The sequence below is a fragment of the Emydura macquarii genome, unplaced genomic scaffold, assembly GCF_026122565.2.
Source record: "Emydura macquarii macquarii isolate MOO-44397 ecotype Brisbane River unplaced genomic scaffold, CSIRO-AGI_Emac_v2 contig_1254, whole genome shotgun sequence".
In the NCBI taxonomy this organism is placed as follows: Eukaryota; Metazoa; Chordata; order Testudines; family Chelidae; genus Emydura; species Emydura macquarii.
Window position 1 is genome coordinate 8561446 of NW_027131391.1, and position 27098 is coordinate 8588543.

Here is a 27098-nt window from a genome sequence, read left to right on the forward strand (position 1 = left end):
CGGCCAACCAAAGACGGCAGGATTCGGGACACTTGGGCAGAACTGATAAAATCACCCACCGCCAAAGGGTTTGGGACGGTTAGGTTGCGGAATGACTCCCATTGGTGTCCACATGCTAATATGGCCTTTACCTTCAGCCTCCCTCCTCGCTTTCCTCCCAGGGTTGAACACATTCACTTAGAAACACAGAATCATGGAAGATTAGCGTTGGAAGGGACCTCAGGAGGTCATGTAGTCCCAGCCCTTGTTTCAGACCTTGTAAACTCTTTGGGGAAGGGACAGTGTCTTCCCGTCCATTTGTACAGCACCGAGCGATGCTGATTTTACTGGGGGCCGCTGGTGCTCCTGCAACACGAATTGCGGAGACTTGGCAGGCGACCTTCAGCCCAAATGGCTAAAGCCTGACACAGTGACGAGCAACTGAAAAACGGAACCAAGTCAGAGGCAACTTTAACTCGAAGCCTCACGACCAGTTCTGCCTGCTGCCTATCTGGGCTAAATGACGAGACACAAAATGCAGCCGAAAGCACCATGTAAACAGACTCGGGGAGTGTCTACGCTCCAGTCGCCGCTCCAGTGGCACAGCTACAACACTGCAGCTGTGCCACTGTAGCGCCGTAGCGTAGGCGCTTCTTGCATCAACAGAAGAGGTTATTCGTTGCTGTCGTTCATCCATCGCGCCGAGAGGCGGTAGATGGGGTCGAGGGAAGAATTTGCAGTGAAGGTCTACCCAGACCCTGTGCTGTCCATGCACCTGCTCCAGCCAGCAAGCTGCATTTTGCTCTCCCATCCCCCAGAGGAAAGCGGCTCTCTTCTCTTTGCTTGGACCAGGCTCAGTGGGATCCATACGGAAGGGACGTGCTGTGACATTTCCCTGGCAGTGCTAATCAGCAGAACACACTGTGCATCTTCAGAAGTAGAAAGAGGGGGCTGGGGCTGAATGTCTACGCCGTGTGGGTGTGCAGAGAGGGCAAGAACATCCACGAGGGGCTGATCCCCAGCTCACCGTGGCATAAACTGCTTCCCAGCACGGTGTGCTAGCTAACGGCCCCAGAGAGGGGCAGTGTGGGTGGGGCATGGACAGGCTCCAAGCCAGCCACGATGGCTATGCTGGTACCCAGGTGCAGCAAGGGATGCTTCTCTCAGGGTCCAGGGGCATTACATCTTCCAAACACATCCCACTCCCAGCCAGCTCTGCTAGGGTGACACACCTCCTCTCCACCCTCCATGCAGCGCGGCCCTTTTATTACAGAGCCATAGATCCCAAGGCCAGCAGGACCTCTGTGATCATCTCGTCTGACCTCCTGTATCACAGGCCAGAGAACGGGCCCCACATCATCCCTAGCGCAGAGCTTTTAGAAAAAACATCCCAGCTTGATTTCAAAACTGCCAGGGATGGAGAAAGCACCACGCCCCTTGGTAAGTTGTTCCCACGGTTAACAGTGGTAATCGCCCGCACTCTTAAACATTTACTTCTTGTTCCCAGTGTCAGTGTACATAGCTTTACTTTCCAGCCATTGGTTCCTGCCAGGCCTTTCTCTGCTAGGCTGAAGAGCACATTCTCGAATATCTGTTCCCCAGGCAGGTACTTATAGACTGTGATGAAGTCCCCCCTTAACCTTCTCTCGGTTAAGCTAAACAGATAAAGCTCCTTGAGTCTATCACCAGAAGGCAGGTCTTCTAATCCTTACATCGCTCTCATGGCCCTTCTCTGACCCCTCTCCAATTGATCAACATCCTTCTGGAATGACGTGCACCAGAAGTGAATGCAGTGTTCCAGCAGGGGTTACACCTATGCCCAATGCAGATGTCTATGAGCTCTCTGCTCTGACTCGAGATCTCCCTGTTTACGCACCCCAGGATTGTGTTAGCCCTTTTGGCCACAGCATCACCCTGGGAAACAGACGGGTGTGTCTCCCGTCAGCACCTGATGGGGGCTGAACGCAGCGTGGGCCTTCTGCAAAGCCCTGGCTACTTCCTCTTTCCACTTGAGAAGCAGCCCAGCTCTGCATACACAGCTCGGTTTGAGCAGCACTGGAGGCCTCTGCTCGTAGGAGCTTTTCAGTTTCCTTTGGCAGGCAGGGATTTCCAGTGAGCAGCTAGACCTCAGGAAGCCTGGGAGAACTAGGTAATGTGTCAGACTGGCCCAGCATGGGACAGAACCATGCCTGGGTTCTATTCCTGACTCCAGAAGAAATATAATCTTGTGTCGGACCACGAGGCCCAGAGGTCAGGACTCCTGCATTCAATTTTCTGGATGGGGAAGGAGTATGATCTAGTGGTCAGAGCAGGGGACAGGCAAGCTGAGCTCTTAGGTTAGATCCCTCGCTCTAGGAAGGAGTGTGGTTAGAGTAGGGGACTGAGAGTCAGGATGCCTGGATTCAGATCCCAGCTCTCGAAGGGAGTGTGATCTAGTGGTCAGAGCATGGGGGGGAAAAAACCGTCAGAATCCCTGAGATCGATTCCCAGCTCTACCAGTGCCTTGCTATGTGATTTTAGAAGGTGATTTCACCTCTTTGCCTCAGCTTTCCCCTGTAGAAATGGGAACAACAAACCATTCCCAGGGATGTGAAATGCTTTGAGACGCTTGGGTCAAAGGCAATGGGGACCCCAGTATACTCACACTCATGCCCCATGTTCCCAGCTGGCAGGAGACCACCTAGCTGTTCCATTGCATCACAAATCCATGCTGTGATGATGGCGTTGCCCAGTGGTGAGAGCCACAAAGCCAGGGAGTGTCACAGTGAAAGGCTCCTTTATGCTGGAGGGCTCTGGCGAGGGGTGGGGCTGAATGTTATGTGTTTATCTGAGTGGATCCATTCCCCTGACCTCCCGAGTTAAAGTGACACTGATCCCTTCAAGGCACGAGGGAAATGCCCCGGCCTAGCATCAGACACATCCAAGGAACGAGCTGCTGCTGAATTTAGATTATGATCAGCTAAAGCGCCGTGTGTGGGTTACAATTATTAAGGAATAAAACCAAATCCTGCTGCCGGTGCAGCCAGAAGGGCCTTCTGAAGACGACGATTTGGCACCAACATCAACTGCAATTTGGTTTTATTCTCCAGCAAGGATTGCATCCAGCAAACCAAACCCAGACTAGACACCGGCCACTGGACGTGGGCAAAGGGCTCCAGGGCTCTCTTCAAGCCCCTGGGGCACAATGATCTGGGGACAAAACGCAACCTTGCACCATTGGGATGTGGAGATGCAAACGTCCTAACACCAGACTGCAGCGTCGTGTTGGGATTATTCTGTCCAGTAGAGGCAACCATGGGAAGAATGGATTCCCCTAGGGAGACAGCTGGATTACTGCCTCTTCACAGGACACACCTGCCCTGTTACCCCTCAACCAGCTTTTACCTGGGGAAAAATCCATGGGCATGGATCCTCTCCATCCGGGCTGACTGGGGAAGAGTGAGAAGGCAGCCCCCCATCCTCCCATCTCATCGCCTCTCCCCCCCTCTCCCTGCTTTGTGCTCAGGGCTGCGCACCCCGTGGCTCCGTTCCCCGCCGGCATTGTGACGTCACAGCGGGGCAGCGCTCTGCATTACAGCAGCCAGCCCGACCCAGGCTGTTGGCCTCCCAGCCCTCTGGTGCCCCCGAGGAAGACGGCCGCTCCGCTCACCCTTGGTAGTGTTGGCGACTCCTGTGCTGCTCGAGGACAGGCCGGGGGTTCCCCGGCAGGCCCGTTCCAAGCTGTTGTGCTGTTTGGCTAGCTGCTCAATGGTCTCCTCCAGGCGGATCCTCTGCTCCCGCTCATACTGCAGTGCCCGCTGCCATTTGCGGCTGTGCCTCTCGGCTAACTCCAGGAAATCGCGGCAAGCCTGGGGGAAGCAAGAAACGCACAGGTCAGGCTTCCACGGGGTCAGGTCCCTGCCACTAGCACACAGCCCTGTCCACAGTGGCTCAGGATCTCCCGTCACAGGAGCCAAGATCAAAGTGCTTCTCAGTTTGGAACCAGTCGCTCCTCCCACCTTTCGGAGGACCCCGCCACCAGGAGCAGCGCTTCAGCCTTTCACCTTCAGAGCTGCAGCCCCAGGGCCTGGCCCTCCCTTTGCAGTCTGGGGCTGGGAATAGAGCTGGGCGAAGAATTGATTTTTCAGTTTGTTGGCAGTTCAAAAAAAAAAAACATTGGTCTGGGTCACACTGACTTTGAAAAATTTCTGCAAATCAAAAAAGTCTGTTTCAGGGTGAACAAAGCCTGTTGTTCAACTGGAAACATTTTGTTTGTAGGCATTTTCACAGGGCTAGACTAGCCAAAGGAGGGCAGTGGTGTTCCCCTTATATCTGATGGCTGGCACGCACACTCACTTGAGACAATCTGGGTTATAGATCCTTCAAGGTAGGGATTTGAACGTGTGTCTTTCCTGTCCCAGGGGAATGCCCTAATCACTAGCCTACAGACCATTCTGGGGAAGGGTCTCACTCATTCTCTCTTGTTCCACTTTGTATAAAATACTTGAACCATCATTAGGCCAGAATGAAAAAAATGGGGAGACAATGGCTCTGCAGCATGGTGGTTGGGTACTTCAGCTGGCAGCTTCAAGGTCAAATCTCTGCACTAGTGAAGATTTCATTATTTATAGACAACTTGGAACAGCTTCAGCAAGAGACTTTGAGGAAGCCCCACCCCAGAACAGCTACGAGGCTGGTGGGGTGGAAATTCCCCTGGCAGAGGTGAAGGTTCAAATTCCTGCTTCTCAGTGGGGATTCAAACTTGGGTTTCCCACATCCCGGATGAGTGTCCTGACCACAAAGCAAAACGTTAGCTTTGAGCTTGATGTCATTACTAGAAGGCGGGTGCACAACAGGTTGAAAGACCGTACTCAAAGAGTAATCATCAGTGGTTTCCTGTCAAAGTGGGAGGGTGTATCTAGTAGGGTCAGTCCTGGGTCGGATCCTATTCAGTACTGTCATTGACTCGGACAATGGAGTGGGGCGTGTGCTTATAAGATTTGCAGATGACGCCAAGCTGGGAGGGGGTGCTGACACTTCGGAGGGCAGGAGCAGAATTCAAAACAACCTTGACAAACTGGAGAATCGGTCTGAAATCAACAAGATGAAATTCAATAAAGACAAGTGCCAAGTCCTACACGTAGGAAGGAAAGATCAAATGCACAGTGACGAACTGGGGAATAACGGGCTAGGTGGTAGTACTGCTGAAAAAGGATCTAGGAGTTAGAGTGGATCACAAGTTGAATGAGTCAAAAACGCAATGCAGTTGCAAAAAAGGCTAATATCATTCTGAGATGTTTTAACAGGAGCGCCGTATGTAAGGCACAGGAGGTAATTGTCCTCGGCAATGGGGAGGCCTCAGCTGGAGTGCTGTGTCCAGTTGTGCGTGTCACACTGCCTCCACACCAGAGGAGAGCAACAAAAATGATAAAAAGTTTAGAAAACCCGACCTATGAGGAAAGGTTAAAAACACTGGGCCTGTTTGCTCTTGAGATCTGATAGTCGTCTTCAAATCTGTTACGGGCTGTTACAGAGGACAGGGATCGGTTGTCCTCCATGTCCAGTAAAGGCAAGACAAGAAGGAACGGGGTTAATCTGCAGCAAGGGAGATTTAGGTGAGCTATGAGTTAACGCTTTCTAACGCTAAGAGGAGTTCAGCTCTGGAACAGGCTTCCAAGGAGGCTGCGGAATCCCCGTCATTGGAGGTGTTTAAGAACAGCATGGACACACACCTGTCAGGGCTGGTCTAGGCTGACTCGGTCCGGCTCAGGGAGGGGGCTGGACTTGATGACCGCTCAAGGTCCCTTCAGCCTGACGTTTCTGTGATTCTAAGTTACAGGGGGGGCCCCAGCATCCCACCTGTTCTGGAGCCAAAACTATTTGGCAAATTCATGTCAACCAAAACAGCAATTTTTGGCAAATAGTCTATTTGTCCAAATCTTTTTGCCCAGCGAGGACTACAGGACAGGTCACACAGCTGTGGGGTGGGGAACTGGCTTGGGATCTGCAGTCATGGTTCACCCCCCCCCCGTGCGTCCAAACACCCAGCACAAAGAGACTTCAGCCCTCCTTGGTTTGGGGGATGTCAGGGAGTTTCACCACTCGGTAGCGCCAGTGCACTGCAGGTTTCACACTGGTTCACTGTTGGCGCAGCTCAGTTTTCACCTGCAGCCCCCTTGTCACTCCAGTCCTGGGACACGCCCTTCCCCAGCTCTGTCGATGCCCCTCCACTGTGATCTGCAGTCCCCTGCCATTCCAGACCTGTCACCCCCTCCTCTCAGCTCTGCTGATGCCCCTCAGTCCTGACCTGCACCCCCTGCCGTTCCAGTCCTGTGTCACCTCCTTCTCTCAGCTCTGCTGATGCCCCTCAACTGTGACCTGCAGCTTCTCTGCACCCCTGGACTTTTCAGTCCTAGAACCCCTAGTTTCTAAATATTTGCACAACATTTTGAAAATGTGAAGTGCTAGAAACAGTAGAATCTTGATTATCCAAACCAGGCTCACTCCGAGGATAGCTATTCGCTACCCAGAGAATTCCTGTGTTTCCAAAAATCCTTCGCTAGCTGAGCTGACGCCACGTCCCCAATGACGTCTGAGGCTGTACTGGGTTATTATTGTCATGCCAGCTCTGTGCCCCCGCTGGTCCAGCAATACATGGGTGGAGTCTGAACTGCAGGACCCCAGTTATTTCATTTTTCGTTCTCCCTCCTCACCTGGGTCTGTTAAGGCACCTCAGTCACAGCCCCCCGGTTGTTCCAGTCCTGAGCTCTCCACACCCCTGAGCCCTGCTCTGCAGCCTCCCTCCCTGCTATCACGGTCCAGGCCACTGTTCCAAACAGAGCACTGGTTTTGTCATGGGCACGACTATCCCTTTGGAACGAGCATGAGAAACCCACACAGTCTAAATGGGAAAGGAGCCAAGGGAAGAGATGGGCACTGCATTTCTCTCTGAATAATAAGGAAGAAGGAACAGCTCTCTTCCTCCATCTTTGCTGATGCAGAGTCCCCTGGGTGCTAATCAGACACAATATGGTCTGAAAGCTTGACAGATCCTCCCTCTGGGGTAGAGAGATGCCAGGCTATGCTGACAGGCAGGCAGCTCCTGTAGCCTGCTACATGGCGCTGTCTGCAAAACCTCTTAGGCTGTGCCTACACCACAGCTAAAGTTGATATAAGTGATGGGGCTCCGGTGTGAATTAGCCACCCAGACAGCGCTTGTACCGATTTAAGCACTGGTGTGGACAGCGCTATGTCGGTGGGAGAAGCTACTGCCGCTCATGGGGGCTGGAGTAATCAAGCTGACGGAAGAGCTCTAAGGCTTCGTGTCTGAAAGGGGCTGTATCTGCCTCTCGTTTTGTGTGACAGGGCTAGTCTCCTAGCAAGATGCCCCAGTGTGACCCCAGAGAGATGTGCAGGCAAGTGGAATGCACCAAAGATATTGACATATGGACGGATCTCTCTAGCGGTTCCCTTGCGCACACGGGCATGGGTCAGAATGATTCAACCACCAATCAAGGTCTTCCTGTATTTGGAGGCTCCCTGCCCTTTCCCATGAGGGATAGCACAGTATACACACTGGAACTTAAGCTGCTAAGACTGCATGCAAATGCTATTGGCAGCCCTCTTAATGGCATTGTAATTAGCTTCTTGCTGCATTAGCCCTATGCAGAGTAAATAATGGATTATGGCAAATTATTCTAGAGCTGGCTAGCAGTCCAATTTATCAGAGTAAACAACAGCTGAATGAGAGGAACAAGGCCAAAGGCTGGCTCAGGGGATCCATAATGGGATCCTGCCATTTTCCAATCCATCCTGTTCAAAGCAAACCCAAGCTGCTGGTTACCAGAAGTTATTTCCCATTAAATGACAGGCCGGAGGCCTATGGCAAAGCAATTGCCTGGTCTCTGTCCGGTTCCCAGTGGAGAGGTGGCCACATTAAAACCACCACCGCAGCCGGTCCTGTCGCTAGCATTCTCTGCCAAGAGGCCAAGGACAAAATGGGCCATGGCAACTGAATCTTCAAGGTGAGGATTGCAGCCCACGGGCAGGGCACAGCGAGGGAAGGTAGCATGGCTGCTGTGTGGGTTAACAGAGGCCTCCAGCACTGTCAGGGTGACACTTTTCACCAGCACCAGAGACAGGAGATGAGGGAGGTAATACCAACCAGCAGAAGATCTTACCTCACCCACCTGGTCTCTCTTACGTCCTGGCCCCAACACAGCTACACCAACACTGCACACTGGCCTCGGAGACACACAGTCAGAACAGCAGCCACAGAGTGGCCAAGGGAGAGCCAACAGAACCATGCGGCTCCCCCGAGGCTGCGCTGGGTGACCTGGCTTTACAGGAACGTGTGCTGGAATCTCAGGCCTGGTCCACACCGCAGAGTCAGGCGCCGTACGTCAACCTAACTCTGTCAGCATCTATGCTGAAAGGTAGCTCCTGCCGACGTAGGTTGTCCTCTCCGTCAACCTCCTAACTCCACCTCTGCAAGAGATGTAGCACTCAGGTCGGTGTAGTTAGGGTGACGCAGTGTCTGTGTAGACACTGTGTTTCTTATACTGCCTGTTGGCTGTCAGTCCTGCCTGCTGGGGCTGAGAGGCCAGAGCCCCCCCCCGCTGCCAGGTTCCGGATCTCCTCTCCCCAGGGCTCCAGCGGTGAGTGCCCCACAATGCCCCACTTCAGTACATGGAAGCGCTCCTGGTGAGGATGTGCTCCGCCGACAGAAGGGGCTAGTGTGGACATGAAAACCCACAGTAATTACTGCAGTGGCTGTACGTCAACCTAATGTATGTCAATTTAATTCTGTAGTGTAGACAAGGCCTTAGTCTTGTGCACACAATGGGATTATTTCCGAATTCGGATGAACTACTCTGTCAGAGAGACACCGCCAGCAAAAAAAGAAAGCACGCTCCTCTCTGAAACTGCCTTATCTACGATTGTCAAAAGTACCAGCGAAGGCCACCACAAATGAAAGAGCAGAGAACACGGCTCTCTCTTTTCACGTTGTTTACTCGTGCATTTGACAGTAGTTTGCACCTAGGCAGTTACAGTGCTTCCCTTGGGCCTATTCCCAGGCTTGAAGTTAAAACCGCCTGCGTATGGCCGACCGCTGTCTGAGTCAATCCCCTGTTATTGTGTGACTCTCACACAACAGCACAGGCGAGAGAAACTGTCTAAAAATAGGGAAATGTCACTGTAAGTGCACACAAATTGGTAGGGGAACTTAGGATCATGCTAACACTTGCAACTACCTTTAATTCATCTTTGAGCGAAAGGAGATTTCCAGTTGGCAGTGAGAGATACCATTTAATTACCATAGCACAAAAGGGAAATGGACACTATCAAGATGAAAATCAGTTTGAAAAACCCACATCTGTGTGACTAGTAACAACTCAGATGGTTAAAAGGGAGAGAATTTTGGACGGCTAATATATTTGTCATCATTAATGGGGCTCATTTATTTTTTGTGCTTCTGCCTACTTGGATTTCACATACAATTCACCCAGCTTTTTGCACTTCACTTAAATGAACCAGGACTGGCCAGTTGCATTTAAATTTCTAGTTAACTCCACTCTCCGGTTCTCGTGTTCTAGCACTAGGCTGCGGTGCCTCGGTTTCCCATAAGAACCCTGATTCCATGAGAGGTTTCTTTTTTTAAAAGGAACCATTTCCATTAGTTAGATTTTCTAACCCATTTGTCTACAACATATGCAAAATTTTGGGCCTAAACCAGATTGACAGAGTTGAAAGTTACCTTGTGAATTATGTGATGAAATGTGGAGTGAAGAAAATAAAACGCTAATACATTAAAGACACATTACACACAGTTGTGAGAGTGTGTGAGAACATGGATGTGTGCGCACACACGTGTGCATACCTTTGTGTGTTATGAACTCCATGGATCCACTAGGGACTTGGCTATTGTTGATTTTACATGGAAGGTGCCTAGATACTATGGTGAAGGGTAACAGGATAAATCTGTTAGATGATTATGGAGGAACACAGTAAAGGCCCCATCCACCCTACACATATCGCTATTATATACTCTGTTATAAACTGTCCTTTGCCAAAAACAATTGATCTCAAGTTCATATAGCATGTTCTGCTTTTTAATAATCTCTGTGCTGTTCACCAGTTCATATTTCTATTAACAAAGGATTAGTAACTCAAAAACTGATCCTGCAAAAACGTACAGACGCGTGCATCTTTACACACACACATAGTCCCATTGACTTCAGTTGGACAACTCACAGTGTGCGGAGATTAGCACGAGTGTAAGACTCGGAGGATCGGGGCCTAAGACACAAACCTGTCCTCATCACAGGTACAGCTGATTTAACCCTGTATGCTCCCAGGGCCACATGCTGCTATCTCTGCTGACTGGCATCTGTAAGCAGCCCTGTGGGCGATCTGTGCCATGAAGTACTATTCATCCTAGGTAAACGAGATACAGCCACATGCAGGTTTGTTAGGTAGCAATAAAAATTCACTTGAAAAATGCTTGCAAGCAAGAGCAGCAGCTTTGAACAGGAGGAGTTTGTCCTGCAGTCAGCACGTCTCAGCCTCAATTCTCTTTCTAAGGCTTTGTCTACACTAGCACTTTCATCAGTAAAACTTTTGTTGGTCAGGGATGTGGGAAAAACCCCCGCCTGACCGAGATAAGTTTCACTAACAAACACGCCAATGTGGACAGCGCTATGTTGCCAGGAGACGTTTTCCCGCCGCTCGCTGGGGATGGTCTAACTACGCCAGCGGGAGAGCTCGCTTCCGTCGGCATAGAGCGGCTACATGGGAGACCTTACTGCAGTGTCACCAGTGCAGTGGTACAGCTGTGCCGCTGTAAGGTCTGTAGCGCAGACATAACCTAATTCATGACCTGCAGTAAAACTCTGGGAAACAACCCAAAAGCACCGCGGAGAAGGTTACAAAGTGATGTTTCCAGCCCACAGTTCAATAACTCTTCGCCCATTAGCAGCGCATTAGAAGGGCATTAAGGCTGTGACGCTAAGCTGTAAAGGGAAGGAAATCCACTATGCAGAGAGAACATCAGGGGCCTTAATGCTTCCTCTGCTGCAGCCATGGCTTTAGTTTGGGGAGAGGTGTGTGGGAGAAAGGAAGCGTAGCACGTTTCACTCTTAGGGCTCGTCTTCTCACACAGCGCTACAGCAGCACCGGTGCAGCTCTGCCGCTGTAGCACTTCGCTGAAGACGTTACTACGCTAACCATGCAGGGCCAGAGCGTCTCCTGTCGGCATAGTTAATCCTCCTTCCCGAGAGACGGTAGCTCCGTTGATGGGAGGAGCTCTCCCATTGGCACAGCGCCGTCTTCCCGAGAGACGGTAGCTATGTTTAGCGAGGACGGCAGCCTTTACAGGGCCCGATCCCGCCCCCCTTGAAGTCCATGCGTGTTTCAACGAGAGCAGGGTCAGGTCCAAGTCTCGAATCATGCCAGTGAGCCAACAGAGCTGCGAACGCGTATGCAGACCCAATGACTTTCAGAGAACTCCCTCGGAGCCAGTCTGCTCCTCGTCTGATCCGGCAAAGGAGCAAACAAGACCCATCGTTCCTGGGTAACTGGAATGGAGGCAGCCCTGGGGTGACCCCACCTCCTTGCCCATCGAGAGGGGCCAGGGCCATGTCACCAGAGACAGCCCAGGACACAAATGTCGACAGGAGCCAAAATTCTCTGGAGAAAGCTGCTGAACAAAGCCAGCGGCACATCTGAGCTGATGCTACGTACACACCTTCCTCCTGCCCCATAGCATCCGTGTGACACCAGCTGCGATTCTCCGGCTCGGCCCCGCTTACCGATCTCTACGTTAACTCCCTTCCTAGCACCCCTGCATTCATCACAGCACCCTTGGGAACAGACAGTTATCTGTGGGTTTGCGCTAGAGAGCGTTTGGTGCGGGGCTTGGGTGTTCCACTGACGTCTGAAATGCAGGATCAAAGCAGGGGTCACCCGTTGTTAGTTTGCCCAGGAGTCTGAGCAAACTGAGCAGGTTTGGCTCAAGGATTCCTACTCACACCAGCCATGGGAACAGTCAACCAGCCCGCTAATGCTGCCACCAGCAATGGAATGGAGAGAAGTCAGCAAAGCCTGCTGGGGCATTTCATTAGCACCGGTCGTGAGGCATAGCCGCCCGTCTGCTCGTAACTGAACTAGATCCACGGTCAGCTACTAACATCCAGGATGCTCTGGCTTCCACTTATGCTAGCGCCAAAGAGCCGCTTCTCCAGCACACAGCCTGCCTGCCGGGCTTGGGTGCTGGGGAGTTCTTGGCGAGCTGAGAGGATGAAATCCTTCCAAGCCACAGGGGGGCAGCACCGTTGCGCTGCAGCCAGGACTCTAGCCGCACGGCTGGGCAAGCCTTCGGGGTACCCTGAGGTGGGGATGGGGAGACGGTGGGTGGATCTCCCCACCCTGGCTGCATGACTGTGTGAAGGGAGCCCTTGGGGAGCTGGGCTCCATGGTGTTTGGGGGCAGGGGGCAGACTCCCTGGATCGGCTCCCCAAATCCAGGCCCTACCCAGGAGGGGGCAGGATTCGTCCCCAAATTATCCCACAATCCTAGCTGGAAGAGACCAACCCACTCCCCGTATCCATCACCTCCCTCACCCAGGGCTATTCTACTGGCCCATGCTCTGCGCAGCCTGGCACCAAGTGCCTGAGTGATGGGGCTTCCCCATTTCCCTGGGTGGGGAATCCGGTCTCCCTGTCAAACCTAGAGTCCTAACCCTTTCAAGGAAGAGTTCCCTTGCCATGCCCCCCTCACACCCGTCCTTTCCTCCCCAGCGAGAGGGCGGTAGCTAACAGAGCTGCCTGGCAGCTGGCAGGCAGATGCCCCCAGGACACAGGGGCAGCAGAGGGTACAGAACTGAAGACGCCAGATGCACAGGTAGGGATTGCTGAAACTTCCTCTGCCCTGAAGGGAAGGGGAGGAAACTGGAACTGCATGTTTTCAGAGAGATCTGCAACGTGCCATGTCCCGGCTCCCTTTACAAAGACAGCCACCCCACCCCAGCCGGACCCCAGAGACAGAACATAACAGCCTTCCTTCTCCTGTGCCCCCAGCTTCAATAATCACATCTGCCAAACCAGGGGAGCCATCCACAGGGCAGGCAGCAAATGTGGGTGGATGCTGCAGCTCCCTGGCTTTGACGTTTCTCTCTCCACATCAAAGGCTTTTTCGTCCACGCATCGTTTTGAAACCTGTCAGCACTGGCGCCATTCTAGTGAATTTAACGCAGAGAGCTGGCATGCCAACCATCTTCTTTATGCTGCCAGGTTGTGATAAAAGGACGGTGTCACAACAGCAGCTAATTGCCGAGTGGCACTGACCTCCCCATTCGGGGAAAGCTCATTAACTGCTTTAGAGGCGTCGTCTCTGCAGTCATCACACATGACACGCATGGCAGTACCCATTCCGATGCAGCCCGGCAAAGCGTAATATGGAAATTACCAGCTGTCTCTGGCTCAGGGGGGATGAATGTTTTTAAATAATACAGTTGGAGATCTTCACCTGTAATTACCGTGCTGCAATTAAATTTGGTCTTTAAGATTATTACAGGAAATTGAACAGTTTTAGTGCCATGGTAAATTACAGAGGAGGAGGAAATAGTTACAAATAGGACTGTGGTAAGGCACCCAGAGTTACGGGAAAGAGACGGGTTCTATGGAGGGCTCATGGGGGAAACCTCAAGGCAACTGTGTTGAAGTCCATGTCCTAGATGATGGACAAACCTGACCAAAATAACACTTTAGGTTTCCCGTCTGTAGATCTCAAAGTATTGCTCCAAGGAGGGTCAATGTCATCACCCCCATTTTATTGATGGGAAAATTGAGGCACAGAGGTTTCAAGAGCTGAATCTGTTCAGCTTATCAGAAAGAAGATTGAGAGGTGTCTTGATTACAGGGCATCAGTACCTTCATGGGGAGAAAATGCCAGGTACTGAAGGGCTCTTTAATCCATCAGTGAACAGCGAAACAAGAACCAATAGCTGGCAGCTGAAACCAGATAAATTTAGATTACAAATATGGCTCGCATGCTCACCAGTGAGGGTGATTAACCACTGGAGCAAAGTACTACTGGTGCGTTCTCCACCTCTGGATGTCTTCAGATGCAAACTGGAGGCCTTTCTGAAAGGCACGTATTAGCCAAACACAAGTTATTGGGTATGTTATTGGGGTACCTGGGTGAAGTTTAATGACTTGTGATATACAGAAGATCAAACTCCCTTCTGGCCTTAAAACTCTATGAAACCACGAAAAGGTCACTCAGCAGCTCTGTGACAGAGCATGGAAAAGAATCCAGGGCTCCCAACTCCTGGTCCTGTGTTCTAGCCGCTGAAGGATGCTGCATCCTTCCCTTCTTAGTAACAATAGGTGGGAGGGGGATCTACTTTTCCCCAGGTGCTTCTGTTTGGGGGATCAGTTTGGCTTAAACAAAGATTTCACTGTCCAGATGTGAGGGCCCCAGGAGCAACCACTAAGGAGATCGCAGATGGATTCTCTACACCACCCAGTGCATCTGGCTGGTGACTTCTGAAGGTGATTAAGCAAACCCAACCCCTTCTAAACCAGGGGTCCGGGGGATTGCTTCTCAGGCAGTGTTTGATGATCAATGCTATAACATGATCAACTGAGGCATAGTTTGTATCTGAACCAGACACAGGGCAGGCTTAGGCACACATATTATTATTTATTTGCATCGTCGTAGTGCCTAGGAGTCCGGTCACAGACTAGGGGCCATTGTGCTAGGCGCTGTACAAACACAGAACAAAATGACGGTCCCTTGATGTATAAGAAAAATGCTGCTGGGATGGAGGAGACACCTCGACAGAATACTAAGAAAGAAATCGATCAGGTCAGAATTCCCCCGTGATGCTACAGTGACAGCATAGCTGTAGCCCTTGACTATGCACAGCTGTCTGTCCTCTGACACCCAAAGAGTTCCAATGGCCTCTGAGGGCAAGCCATGAAAACAGGTCCTACACCCTGGGACACTCTGTGTCCACAAGCAACAACCCAGAACCCCATATATCTGTCATATAGTTTTGATACGTTCTATACAAAGAATGCCTTGTGTGGTATCATTTTAAAAGCTTTGATCTGCTGAATGTTAATATCTTGTTGGATTGTGTGTGTGACCAGACGGTGTGAAGATATAAAATATTGTTGTATGTGCTACTACAGCATGTTGTGAGTTGGGAAACACCCACAAACTAGTTTTTAAGGTACAGAACGAAGTGGCCAGATGTGCTAATGGCCTGTCAAGGGGAATCCATTCTCCCAATCCCTATCTCTAGAGACTTCACAGAGGAAGCAGGTACACAATGGCTCCCATGTCACATGACTAAATCTTTCCCAAGATGGAAGAAGCTATAAAAAGGGGGAAGTGATGTTATCATTTGTCTTCACTCCCCCCAGCTCAACACCTGAAGAAATGCCTGAAAGACAAAGGACTTTTGAATGGGAAGGAGGAGCTGCAAGGCAGAGGTAGCCTGTGTAACAAGGAACTTTAAGCCTGCCTGTATCATCAGACAGGGAGCGATAGTGCTAATACCAATCCTGTTCAGTATTACAGAATTCAGACTGTGAACTTATTTTTATTTCTTTGGTAACTATTTGTGGTCTCTTTATGCTTACCACTTATAATCACTTACCATTTATTTTTCTGTAGTTAATAAGTCTGTTTTATAACTTTACCTAAAACAGCGTGTCTTGGCTGAAGTGTTTAGAATATCTCAGCTCAGTTACAAAGGCGAGTATATGCCTTCCCCACATTGAGAAGGGAGCAAACTAATTAATGAGCTTGTACTGTAGAGACCTCTGTTTAGTGCAAGATGGCAGACCCCTGGAGGCTAAGGCTTGGAGAGCTGGGTGAACTGGCTGGATCCATGGTTGGTTCAGGAGTGGCTGGGAGAGCGTTCCTGTAACCCAGCTGGATGCATTCCCTGCCTGTAAATGTCTGTGTAAACACACTACCTGTTAGAAGTTTGTGGATGGACATCAGCATCACAGGGTAAGAGGGAGCCCAGGAGGCTCAGCGGTACCCCAGTCCTAGGCTGCACCCTAGGGGACTGTGACACACCCCTGCAGCAGAGATGCACCTCAGCTCTCAAACCGAGGAGATAAGGGCCTCTCCATGACCTGAGCATGATTTACACACACCTCTTTAACTCCAAATCCCAGCCTGAAGGCAAGATCCAGAGCCAGTCCTAGGAGTTAAGCCAGAGACTGCCTTGGACAATGCTATGGTTGCCATGAGGTCCAGAGCTAATGAGTCACTGCTGCACAGACAATGCAGTTGTCTAGATCAGCTGGTCGCAGTAACTTGAATGCAGTAAGAGATGCTGCCCTTGATTAGAACTTTCCAGGAAGACACTGGGAGATCAAAGCATTTTGGCAGGCTGGCAAATGGAAAGAGGCAGTTACATGCCTGCTGTAGCTGTAATATTCCAACAGTAAAACACACAACGTAGCTCTAGCAGGGTCTGATAAGACTGTGATCATATCCCCCCTTGGTCTTCTTTTCTCAGGACTAAACATCCCCAGTTTTTTTAACCTTTCCTTATAGGTCAGGTTTTCTAAACTTTTGACCATTTTTGTTGCTCTCCTCTGGACTTTCTCCAGTTTGCCCTCATCTTCCCTGTAGTGTGGTGGCCACAATTAGACCTAGTACCCCATCTGAGGCCAGCAGAGAGGGACAATTAACACCCATGTCTTCCATACGACACTCCTGTTAATATACCAGAATGATATTTTGCAGTTGCATCACGCTGTTGACTCTCATTCAATTTGTCATCCACTCTAACCCTCAGATCCTTTTCACCAGCACTACCACCTAGCCAGTTACTCCCCATTTTGTAGTTGTGGGGTTGATTTTTCCTTCCTAAGTGTAGCACTTTGCATCTGTCTTTATTGAATTTCATCTTATTGATTTCAGACCAATTCTTCAATTTGTCAAGGTCATTTTGAATTCTGATCCTGCCCTCCAATGTGCTGGCAACCCCTCCTAGTCTGGTGTCATCCACACATTATCAGCATATGCTCCACTCCATTATCCAAGTCATTAATAAAAATATTGAATAGTATCGGACCCACAACTGGCCCCTGTGGAATCCCACTAGATACGCCATCCCTCCCAGTCTGACGGTGAACCACGGATAACTACTCTTTGAGTATGGTCTTTCCCAACCAGATGTGCAGACACCTGATAGTAATTTCATCTAGACCACATTTCCCTAGTTTGCTTAGGAAATGTCACGTGGGGCTGTGTCATCAGCCTCACTAACAGCAAGATACATCACCAGTGTAACTCTATTAGCTGTAGTGAAGCTACTCCAGATTTACACTGGTGTAAGAGAGAGCAGGATCAGCCCCGGTTCGTCAATTACAAAGGCTGAGGATGAGCTGAGGACATGGATTTAGCCCGTTTGTTTTCTCCCTGGGCAAGGAGTTTCCAGCTGAGGTGTCCACTAACCCTTATTAGCTACATGACACAGTGGTCGGGAGACCAAGACAATCTCCTCTGCTGCAGTGTCTCTGATGACAAGAAGCCAGGATCTGAAATGAAGGTCTGTCTGCAGTTTCCATTCTTTTTTTAATGCTCCGTCTGCTCTTAAAAAGCAACACAGAGCAGAGCACTCCAGCTGACCTCAGAATTCTTCAGAAAGTCCCTGACCTGATGAATGTCTGTCCTGGACAGTCCTATCAGCAGATATCAATAAGCAGTACCAGGGTAATTGCATGCTATTATATCATTCGGATCCATCCCATCTTGATCTGGCAGTCACGTCAGCCCAGGTTGTTGTTGATTTTTCTAACCTGACGCTATTAGATCAGTGTAACCCCAGCTGGCCTGTCCTCCTGGGCCATTTTTTAAGGTGGTTGTTTAGTTCTGGCCACCGCAGCTCCCATTTGATTGCAAAGCAGCGATGGCATGCTAATCCCTTTCGAAGAGAAAGCAACATGCATATTAAACAACGCTGTGCCATTTGATTGTCTTGCTGGCTGGAGTCCTCTCCATCTGTCAGAAGCGATAATTAAAATCCTGCTCACTGTTGCTTTCTGCTGAAATACGTGACACTCCTGCATCTAAGGCTGCACCCACCCAGAAGTCGCTGTGGGGGGCTCCTCCCACCAGCCCCTATTCAGGGTAGGGTAATCGACATCCCATTGGTTACGGCAGCCCAGACATTCAGCCTTTAAGCAGCAGATCCATCTTCCATTTGTGAAGTGTCTGCACACAGATTGTCTCTGGCATAACTCAAATCTGCATCTTCCATCCCAGAGGACTCCTTCAGAGAGGCATTTATAGGGACATTTAATGAAAAGTACAGCACAGTAAGTGGGTTACTAATATTTTCCACAGCATGCACAGAAAATTGCAAAACTCCAGAGAAACAAACGGCACTCTCTCCCCATGTAGTGACCTCTTCTACTAGTACAACGGTTCGCTGGTGTCTCCGAGGGAGAGCGACAGGATGGTACACAACACAACTGAGGAAGCAGTTAGGTACACAGTGTCCTGTACTTGGGGTTATAAGGACAACAGCCGGAGACAGGCACACAAGAGACACATGATGTTATTAAGGTCAATGGTAGGACGCAAGAATACGAACAGCCCATTGTTTCACCAATAAATCAATAAGGCACCTTTTTTGCAGCATGAACTGAGCTAAGTCTCTCCTGAGAGTGCATGTAAGCCAATCAGAAGCCTTGCACACCCAGAGTCAGTGTGCAAATACGAATATTTCAGGCTACAGATACTCTTCATTCTTTTTGTTTTAATTAGCCACGCCTATATTTACATATCTATGCAGATGCCTTTTGCAGGCTGCTTAGCAATTGCTCTTGTGCTTCCGACAATTCCCAAAGCTGTTCCTTGCTATTATCAAAATGCACATACACGGTGCCACAACTCGGCATGGTGCTTTACAAACCGAGGCTGCAGAGACATTCCTTGCCCAAAGAGCTAAATGGACAAGACAAAGATCAGACATGGAGCAATGCTGCAGGGAAAGTGGGGAGTTACTCGGGAGAAGGGGCCCCGGAAGAGGTGTACTTTAGAGAGACAATGTGATCGGAAGAGAAGGGAGAGATTGCTCTAAGGAAGCTGGTGGGGTGGGGGAGTGGGTAAGTAAATGCTCAGGCCTCCAAGGTGATGAGGAGCAGCTCAGGTACAGTGCAGAGAGAGACAGGAAGCCAGGGAAAGGGATTTGGGACGGGGGAGGAGTTTTTTTGGAGCAGCAATACAGGATGATGACGCTAATGGTGACATTTTGGATTGAATGGAGTGCAGAGAAGGGCTGAGCAGATGGTTACAGGAGCCACAGTGAGCGAGGGTCAAGATAGGGCCAGGGCAGGGATCTGTGATACTAAAGAGAGAGGAGACAGGGCTTCAGGAGAGAAATTGCATCTGGGAGGAGAGCTGCAGGTGAGCCAGTGCTAAGTCTGAGCCTGGGAACCAGGAAGGGCGGTGGAGCTGTTGGGGGGGATGGACAGGGGAGGCTGAGGGGAAGGGTCGGAGACAGGAGGAGAGGCATGAGGGCAGCTGGAGATAACCCCAGCCTGGGTGCAAGTGTATGTGGCGGGGTCTGATGAGTGACGAGGGCAGTGAAAGGGAAGCGAATAAAGTCATGCAGGATAGACCCGTGTGGGACCGTTGGGGGGACAGAGGAGGGTGAGGAGAGGATGCAGGAGAGTGAGAGATCAGCAGCAGACAGAGCGGGAAGGATAAGGCTGGAGAAATGCCCCTTCAGTGTCACTAACAAGGGTCATGAGCAGCCTGGGAGCAGCCAGCCAGTGGGGAGGGCGGCGGAGGGGGGCGCAGGAGGAGAGACGTCTAGGCAGCAGGGGTACAGGACAATGGCTACAGAGGCAAGTTGAATGAAGGGAAGGGGAGTCACCAGTGCCTGTGTGGGCAGAAAGAGAAGGAGCCCAGGGAGCCCGGCTCAGGGGCCGGAGTGGCGGGTGGCGGGTGCTGGTGGAGGGAGAGTTGGGACGTGGGAGGGTGAGATGGCGGGAGCAGGGCAGAGGAGCGGGAGGGGAGCGCGTCCGTTCTGTCTGGTAAGATCCTGGGCACAGCAGGGTGTGAGCGGGGGTGCCGGACAGGGGACAAGGAGAGAAGTGAAGGCTGTGGAGACTGGCCCCACGGGAACTGAATCAGCGGGAGAAGCTGGGCTGTTCAGAGGGGGGGTGGGCAGGGATGGGACAAGTCTGCATGACCCTGCAGCGTTCTCCAGAAGCTCTCCACAGCGTGGGGACAGGTAGAAAGGCAGCAAACGGAGGAGGAGACCCAGGTGCAGCTCGGTATCAGAGAGTGCAGAGTGCTGTGGGGGTGGGGAGAGGACAGGTTAGGGGGTTGCACCAGGGATCTTCCCTCCGAGCCAGATTCTCTTACCAGGCAGCCCGCAGTCAAGCTGTGACCTCACAACGGAAGCTGTGATGTCATAACGCCAGGATAACAAAGGCTTTATCTGCAGAATCCGGCAGGGGGTGAGCCAGGCTGGGAGGAAAAGACGCTCTGGGATGCCGACACAGTACTGGGAAGCACACAGGGGGCAGTGAAAACGCCACTCTCAAGGCAGATGCTGCTCTGCGGCGCCAGCCCAGAGCCACAATGTGTAGACACGGCCGTGACGCAGAGAAGTCAAACAGCAGCTGTCTGCTCCTGTGTTCAATGCGCCGTTTAACTCCGCTGCCATTTGCCACGTGGCAATAGGTGCTGAGGGCCGGAGGGCCTAACGTTCCCCTGAGCCAGATACAAATGGGCGAGCGGACAGCGCGGGGAGGACGGGCTCTGCTGGTTAGAAGCGGGCGGGGGCGGTGGAGGTAGGCAGACGTGCTGTTACCACCCACGGATGATTGAAGGCTCTGCATCTTGACTGCGTCATGTGTACCTCGGGCCGCTCTGTGCCGCCAGCACTGCGAGGAGGCGCAGGGGCATCCTCAGATGCCTCCTGTGTGCTTGGAATCCTGCTAGGCATGAGAAGATTCCCCAGAGCAGGCCTGGGGCACAGGAAGCTGCTCTGATCAGAAGCAGCATGTGCCCACAGACCGCGCAGGCTGCTTGCTGCAGAGTTGCGTCTGGCTGGACGGCTGGATTCAGCCCTTGCTGGCAGGCCACGACCTCTTGAGGCTGTGTGGCATGGCAGCTGGGGAGCGCTGCTAGCACTCAGAGCCCTGGAGAGACCCTGACAGAGCCAGGAACCTCCATGCACCCTCCTGGTGCCCCAGCACAGCACCAGGCAGGGGTCAACCCTTTAGGCATTTTAATTCTCTCTGTGTAACTATCACTTGAGATGAATCCCTCGTGCTCTCTCTCTTCCAGCCTTCCCTTCCCCTCTCTCCCAGCAGCCTTTAGGGACAGGCTGCAGAGGGCTGGCTCCTTCCTCTGTGGAACTGCTGACAACTTTGTATGAAGTTTCTGGTGCTGGGCTGGCGGCTGGGAGCAGATGAGACGCTTTCAGAGGCTGGCTAATAACGGGAGCTCTGTAAAGCCCTTCTGGAGCGCTGCGCTAGAGACTTCAGCCACAAAAGCTTCGGAGCACAGCGCAAGGGGCTGTTTGAATCTCATTCTTGGGTCAAACTCACAGGCTCTGCAATGCTGGCAGGAAGCAGGGCACAGAAGGCGAGGTGCCTGCACGTTACAGACAGCGCAGTTCCTGGCGCACATGAAATAAACCCTCCAGCCTTTCACTCAGATCTGCTTGCAGGGGCTTTTGCCGTGCCTTGGAGGTTTATTGCCAGTGGGGTTTGAAGAGATGCCCCTGTATGTGGTGTACAGACATTAGCTCATGTTCGTGGAGCGCTGTGGAGACGTGATAAGTAGGGCTGGTATTAATATCACTGCAGTTTCCAGCCAAAGGAGAAAAAAAAATATATGAAGAGTAAAATATTTTACCCTGGCCTTCTAGCCATCAAGTGCATTGATTTAGCTGGACATTTATCACGGGAATGGACGCTTGATCTCCCAGCAATGAGATGCAGTCCCGGAGTCAGCTTGTTAATGTATTCTCTAGTGCCACACTTCCCCTCGACGCACACGCATCCAGCTGAGGAATCTAAAAGCCATTACACTCTTTCTGGCAAATGCTACGAGAAGCTGCTCTGTTGCCATGGGTCGGCCGGGGAGCCCAGGCATCTCACTGGCCATGAGGCTGCACAGGGTAGCTGGATCCACAGCTTGATGTAGCCTCTCGGCAACGTGCAGTGACAAATCCCCTCTCCAAGTAGCGAGGAGGGTTAGGAACGCTGGGACTCTTGCGGAGTAGGGGATGGCTGATGGCTGTACACCTGACAGCCCTGGCGCAGCTAAATAATGTGAGACTTTTGAGCCGACCTCAGCACTGAATGGCAGCCTTTGTTTGGCATTTGGTTACCCACGCACAATCCAAGGAGAGAAAAAAAAAATCGGTGGAATTAAAGGACAGCACAAAAAAAAATATAATTTCTGTTCACAAAACCTGTATTTTCCTGATAGAACTGATTTGCCAAAGTTTCCCCAAATTTCACTCTTCATGTTCCCAAAAGCTCTTTGAAAAGCAGCTGCCTGAGGAAATCAGACACTTCACAGGGAATTGAGATGGCCTGTTCTGAAAGAACATGGCAATGATCAAAAAAAACAGTGACATGCAGAGGGACAGGAGGCTCCGGGTGTGAGTCTGCTTTCAAGCCCACGTTCTCAAAGAGCTTCTGCCTCCGCAAGACACGGGAGAGCTCTGCTGCATGAGGTTTCTTGTCTTATCTCATCTCTCAGATGGAGATATGCTGTCCTATGCAGAGGGAATTCTAGTCTCAGACAGCGAGAGCCAACTGGTTATTGATCCTCAGCAATTTGATTCCCCCTGGGGTAGGAGCGCAGGAGAACTGCTCTAACCTTCCAGCAAGTCAGCTTAGCCTTCCTTCCTTGACACAGGTAAATAGCCGCACTGCAGCACCTCCAGCAGAAAGAGAAATCGGAGGGCCGAAATCTGCCCCCCAGCACACAGGCACAACTCTCCGTGAAGTTAGCGGCTCTGAGCCAGCACATCCTGGGGAAGAATTTGGCTCAGAGAGAGGCAGAAGGAGAGACAGATGCGATTAATTCCTTCAAACTAGATTTTGGTTACATCTGTTTCCTTGGATTCAAGTTTCAAGTCCAGTGAATGGAAGGTGCTTTACGTAGATGCCGAAGCCTCCCCTACAACGGTCATGTCACATCAGAGCAAAGGTCCCATCTGCAGCACCAGCTGCTGCATCCACAGTCTGCCTCTCTCCTTCCAATTCCAACCACTGCTTAGCTGTTTATGCATCTGAGGATGGGCTTAGTGATTTGGGAGTCATGGCACTGAGCTGAGCCTTGGTTTGGGAGAACTCTGTTTCCTTCTCTGCTTGTGTTCACTTTACTCTCTTGTTATAAAAACTAACCCTTGCGGAAAAGATCTTCCTGACCATAACTGCTGCGTTCTGCTGAGTAGCCCCCCCCTCCCGACAGACAGGTGGGTTGAACTAATCGCAGAGTCTGTTCTGCTTGTTTCTGATTAGAGTTTGTTGAATATTTTCCCAGAAGGTGTGAGACGCTGTACCCCATGTCCACCCTCATGTTGTGATTTGTGTATCATTCATGTTCACCCTGACAGTGTAACTTTGGATCAGACAATACACAGTATGCCATGGCAGGTGTTTCAGGAATGCTCCTGACATACTGAACATTAGTGTTGCGGTAGCATGTTTCCTGCAATGTCACACATATGTACAGATATGAAACTCTGCTGTGTCAGATCCCCCAACGTGTGTCTCACGTGGTTTGAATAGATGCAGACGAACACAAAGCTGAAAGTCCGCGCCTCGCAGAGGCATGCGTACAGGAACTATGGACTGGCCTAAGCACTGTATCATATTCAAAGCAATGTTCAAGCATTATGTAACCCAAAGCCCCCCCTGTGGGGCAGATCCGTAACCTCCCCATTTCTAGTGGGGACACCAAGGTACGGAGACTGCAGATACAGGGAGAATCTAGAGCACCTTCAGTGCAAACGCACAGCCCCCCTCCCCCTGTAAACACTGGTGCAGGTTCCATGTGACTTGATGGCAGAAGAGTCCCTGAAGGGTAGAAAATCCTAAGATCCAGGGAGCTCTAATTCAGCATTAAACTGACAGCCATTAGAACCGCAGACGGCTAGAACGGCAGCAGGCTGCAATCTCTGGAAGGAAGCAAGACACGTTAAAGAGGACATGGAAATAGTAAAGTGACTAATGCTACTCGCAGCTCAAAGGGCAAGGACCCCATGGCTCAAGGTACCAACTGCTCACTGCAGTACAGGTTGTGCTTTCATGCCTCATTCTCTGGGCAGGTGAGGGTAGAGGAATTACAGCTGTGAAGGGGCTGGATGCCTGGTCCCCCAGTGAGTATTTGTAGTTCCCATTGGCTGGCAGAGATTGACATTAACAGGAGCCAATGTCAAGGGGAGAAGGCTAGCTAGGAGCAGACAAAGAGGAAATGCTGTCATGCTGGGCCCCAGACAGGGCATCAATAGCGACATTTCACGGGTTAGTCATGGCCCCAATATCAGATTTCATGGCTTGTCAGAGACTAATAGAAAAATCTTTAGACCTCTGCAAATTATTTATACAGCTGACAATGATTGTCCAAGGTTACCCATGCCCTGCAGAGAACAGACCCTGAGACAAACAAAAGACTTCATCAACTCAGGGGCTCTGAGCAGCTCAAACCGAGAGGCTTTTCCTTCTCACAGGTGTCTGAGTGGGAACAAAGCCCAAGAATGAAATGGAGACATTACAGATGAGATTCCCCAGGTCTGAGGTGGCAGGCCAGGCTCCTGAGGGTTGTTGCTGGGGCAAAACAGTGCATATCTGCACGGCCACACTTTGCATAACGTGGGGCTTTGAATTAGAGGAAAGAGGGTCTCAGTGTTCAGCGTTAATGGAACAGCTGCCACTTGGTTTTGTCTCATTTTCATTTCATCTAAACAAGAAAACATGCCTCTAAATTTCCCGGTAAGTGAATTAACCAAATGTAGTGGGGCGAAACAGCCAGCGCCTGTGGCTGCTGTGATTAGATACAACCCTCAGTTCTGTGGTACCCCGAATTACATGGGCTTTAGACCTAGGGGCCACGGAGCTGCAGTGGGTGTTTGCTCAGCCGTGGCCTGTGGAATGCGAATGAGGGGTCTGAGCCCAGTTCCCAGTTGGCCACATAACCTGCCACCGGAACTGGCCCCTTCTGTGGCTGCCACCCACACTGTCAGTTCATACGGGACTTCAGAGCTTGTCTGCGCAGATTTTGTACCAATTTAACGATCAGTTAGAAACAGGTGCGGTGAAATCAGGGATTCAGTTCTACCAGCATTAATGTGCTTATGGTTAGCGCTGAGCCAATCAAGTGCTCGCCAACCATGAACCGCACTCCGCCTTCTTTATTCACGGCTGTGCCCACAATCCTAGCGTGCTCGCACAAGACAGGCCATGTACCATCCGTTGCACTCTAATACCTGAACACCTTGATCAAAATGGAGAGATAAAGCTGCACCTGGTTCTGCAACTGGGCCAGAGCCCCAGGCTTCTCCTTCAGGGATTTCAGACTTTCAGGTGTTAATACCACCCAGCAACCCCCTGAGTTTTGCCAGCCACTGCATCACACCCCAATTCCCTGAGACAATTTGTTTTGTCTCCTCCACTTGGGGACTAGAGCCCGATGGTTATTTTTGTTGCTGCTCCTCCCCAGATACAGTCTCCTACAGTTGCCAGCACTGAATGCCATTGGCTAAGCAGCCGTCCATTTCCCTGCGTTGTCCAAGTCCTCTCACACGCTGCCTCTGGTTCTCTATGGCATCAGGCAGCTATATTCTGCTAGACACCATGCCGCTCTACCATCTTCCGCGTCGCCTCTATAGGCGCCGAGTAGGGCTGCTGGAAATACTGAGCTCTGGACTGGGGAAGCAGCGTATCTCTCTGGCAACACGGCTAACCTTTAAACAGTGAAGTTCCTCACCATATCGGGACTGATTCCTCTGCCTGCCAACCAAGGCTGTGTCTACTTCCAAACTCCTCTCCAAGCACTGCAGCCTCTGGGGTCGGCAGAACATGCTTCTCAACCTGAAGGTCAGGAGCAGATGTCAGGGGCTGGCAACCACTTTGCCCTCATCTTTTGAACCTGGGGGTGGGGCTCCCGGTAGGGAAAGAGTTAAGAAACACTCAAATAAAGACCTGGACTCTGGTTTCCTGAAGAGTGTTCCCCACTGTCTCTAGGTAGCCCAGGTGCCACCTGCAGGATGCCAGTCGGGATGGATGGAGGTACCACAAGGGGTCGGCCCAGAATGAGAGACCATAGCTGCTGATGGCTGGGGACAAAGCTTTCGTTCCTGAGCTCGGCAACGGAGAACGATGTAGAAACAGCAAGACACAAGCAGCTGGCGTCTGCATTTCAATCAGCAGATGATTCTTAAACACACTTTTCTTCACCATGCCCATCTCACCCAAGCCCCTCTCTCGGCTCAGCTCACTGCTGGCAGGGGGGTTTCCAAAGCCACATTTTCAGTTCCAAGCATTGTCAGCCAGGCGTGCGCGGGAGTGCAAGTTCCCCTCTAGATGCCGTCTCAGCCTCTGCAGCTAGTTGAATTGGCTGACCTCGTTAGCACTGCCTGTGACTATCCACAGACTCGGTTCGGTAGAGAAGGCACTCGACCAGATTTACTGTAAGCAAAAGCACGGTGCTAGTGCCCCATTGGAGATACAGGTACACTAGGATGTGTGTCCTCGTTAGAATGGACTGGCTGAGTTAACGGCAGGAGTTTCCATTATCTCCTTGGCCAGACAAAGATGCACCTTCTGGGAAACCTTTCTTATACCCTGATACAAACAAGCTTCACATCTCTGATATTGGCTATTGTTCCATGCCTTGTCTCCAAAGCAAGCACAACATTGTCATCCATCATTCTGTCGCCACTATCTTAAGGCCGGGGTGTCTCTGTACTGTCTATCATGGTTGTGTTTGTGCATCACTGTATCTTGGAGAGAGCGTGTACTGTATTCCTATTCAGGGAGCCCTTGTACTGTCTCCCAGGATTATGTTTCTGCAGTTACCATGCATCGGGGGAGTTGAGGAATGATACTGCTTTAATACTGTGTTTT

At 51.1% G+C, this 27098-nt stretch overlaps 1 protein-coding gene across 3 annotated transcripts in view; it reads right to left on the reverse strand.

Annotated features, from left to right (window-relative positions):
- OSBP2 (oxysterol binding protein 2) overlaps positions 1–27098 on the reverse strand; it is a 262872-nt gene that overhangs the window by 39580 nt on the left and 196194 nt on the right. For 2 of the 3 annotated variants that reach the window (XM_067550191.1, XM_067550192.1), the window contains one exon: positions 3629–3827. The exons of the other annotated variant lie outside the window; for it this stretch is intronic. In XM_067550191.1, the coding sequence (XP_067406292.1) occupies positions 3629–3827 (199 nt within the window). The remainder of the gene's footprint in view (positions 1–3628; positions 3828–27098) is intronic. 3 annotated transcript variants of the gene reach the window in all.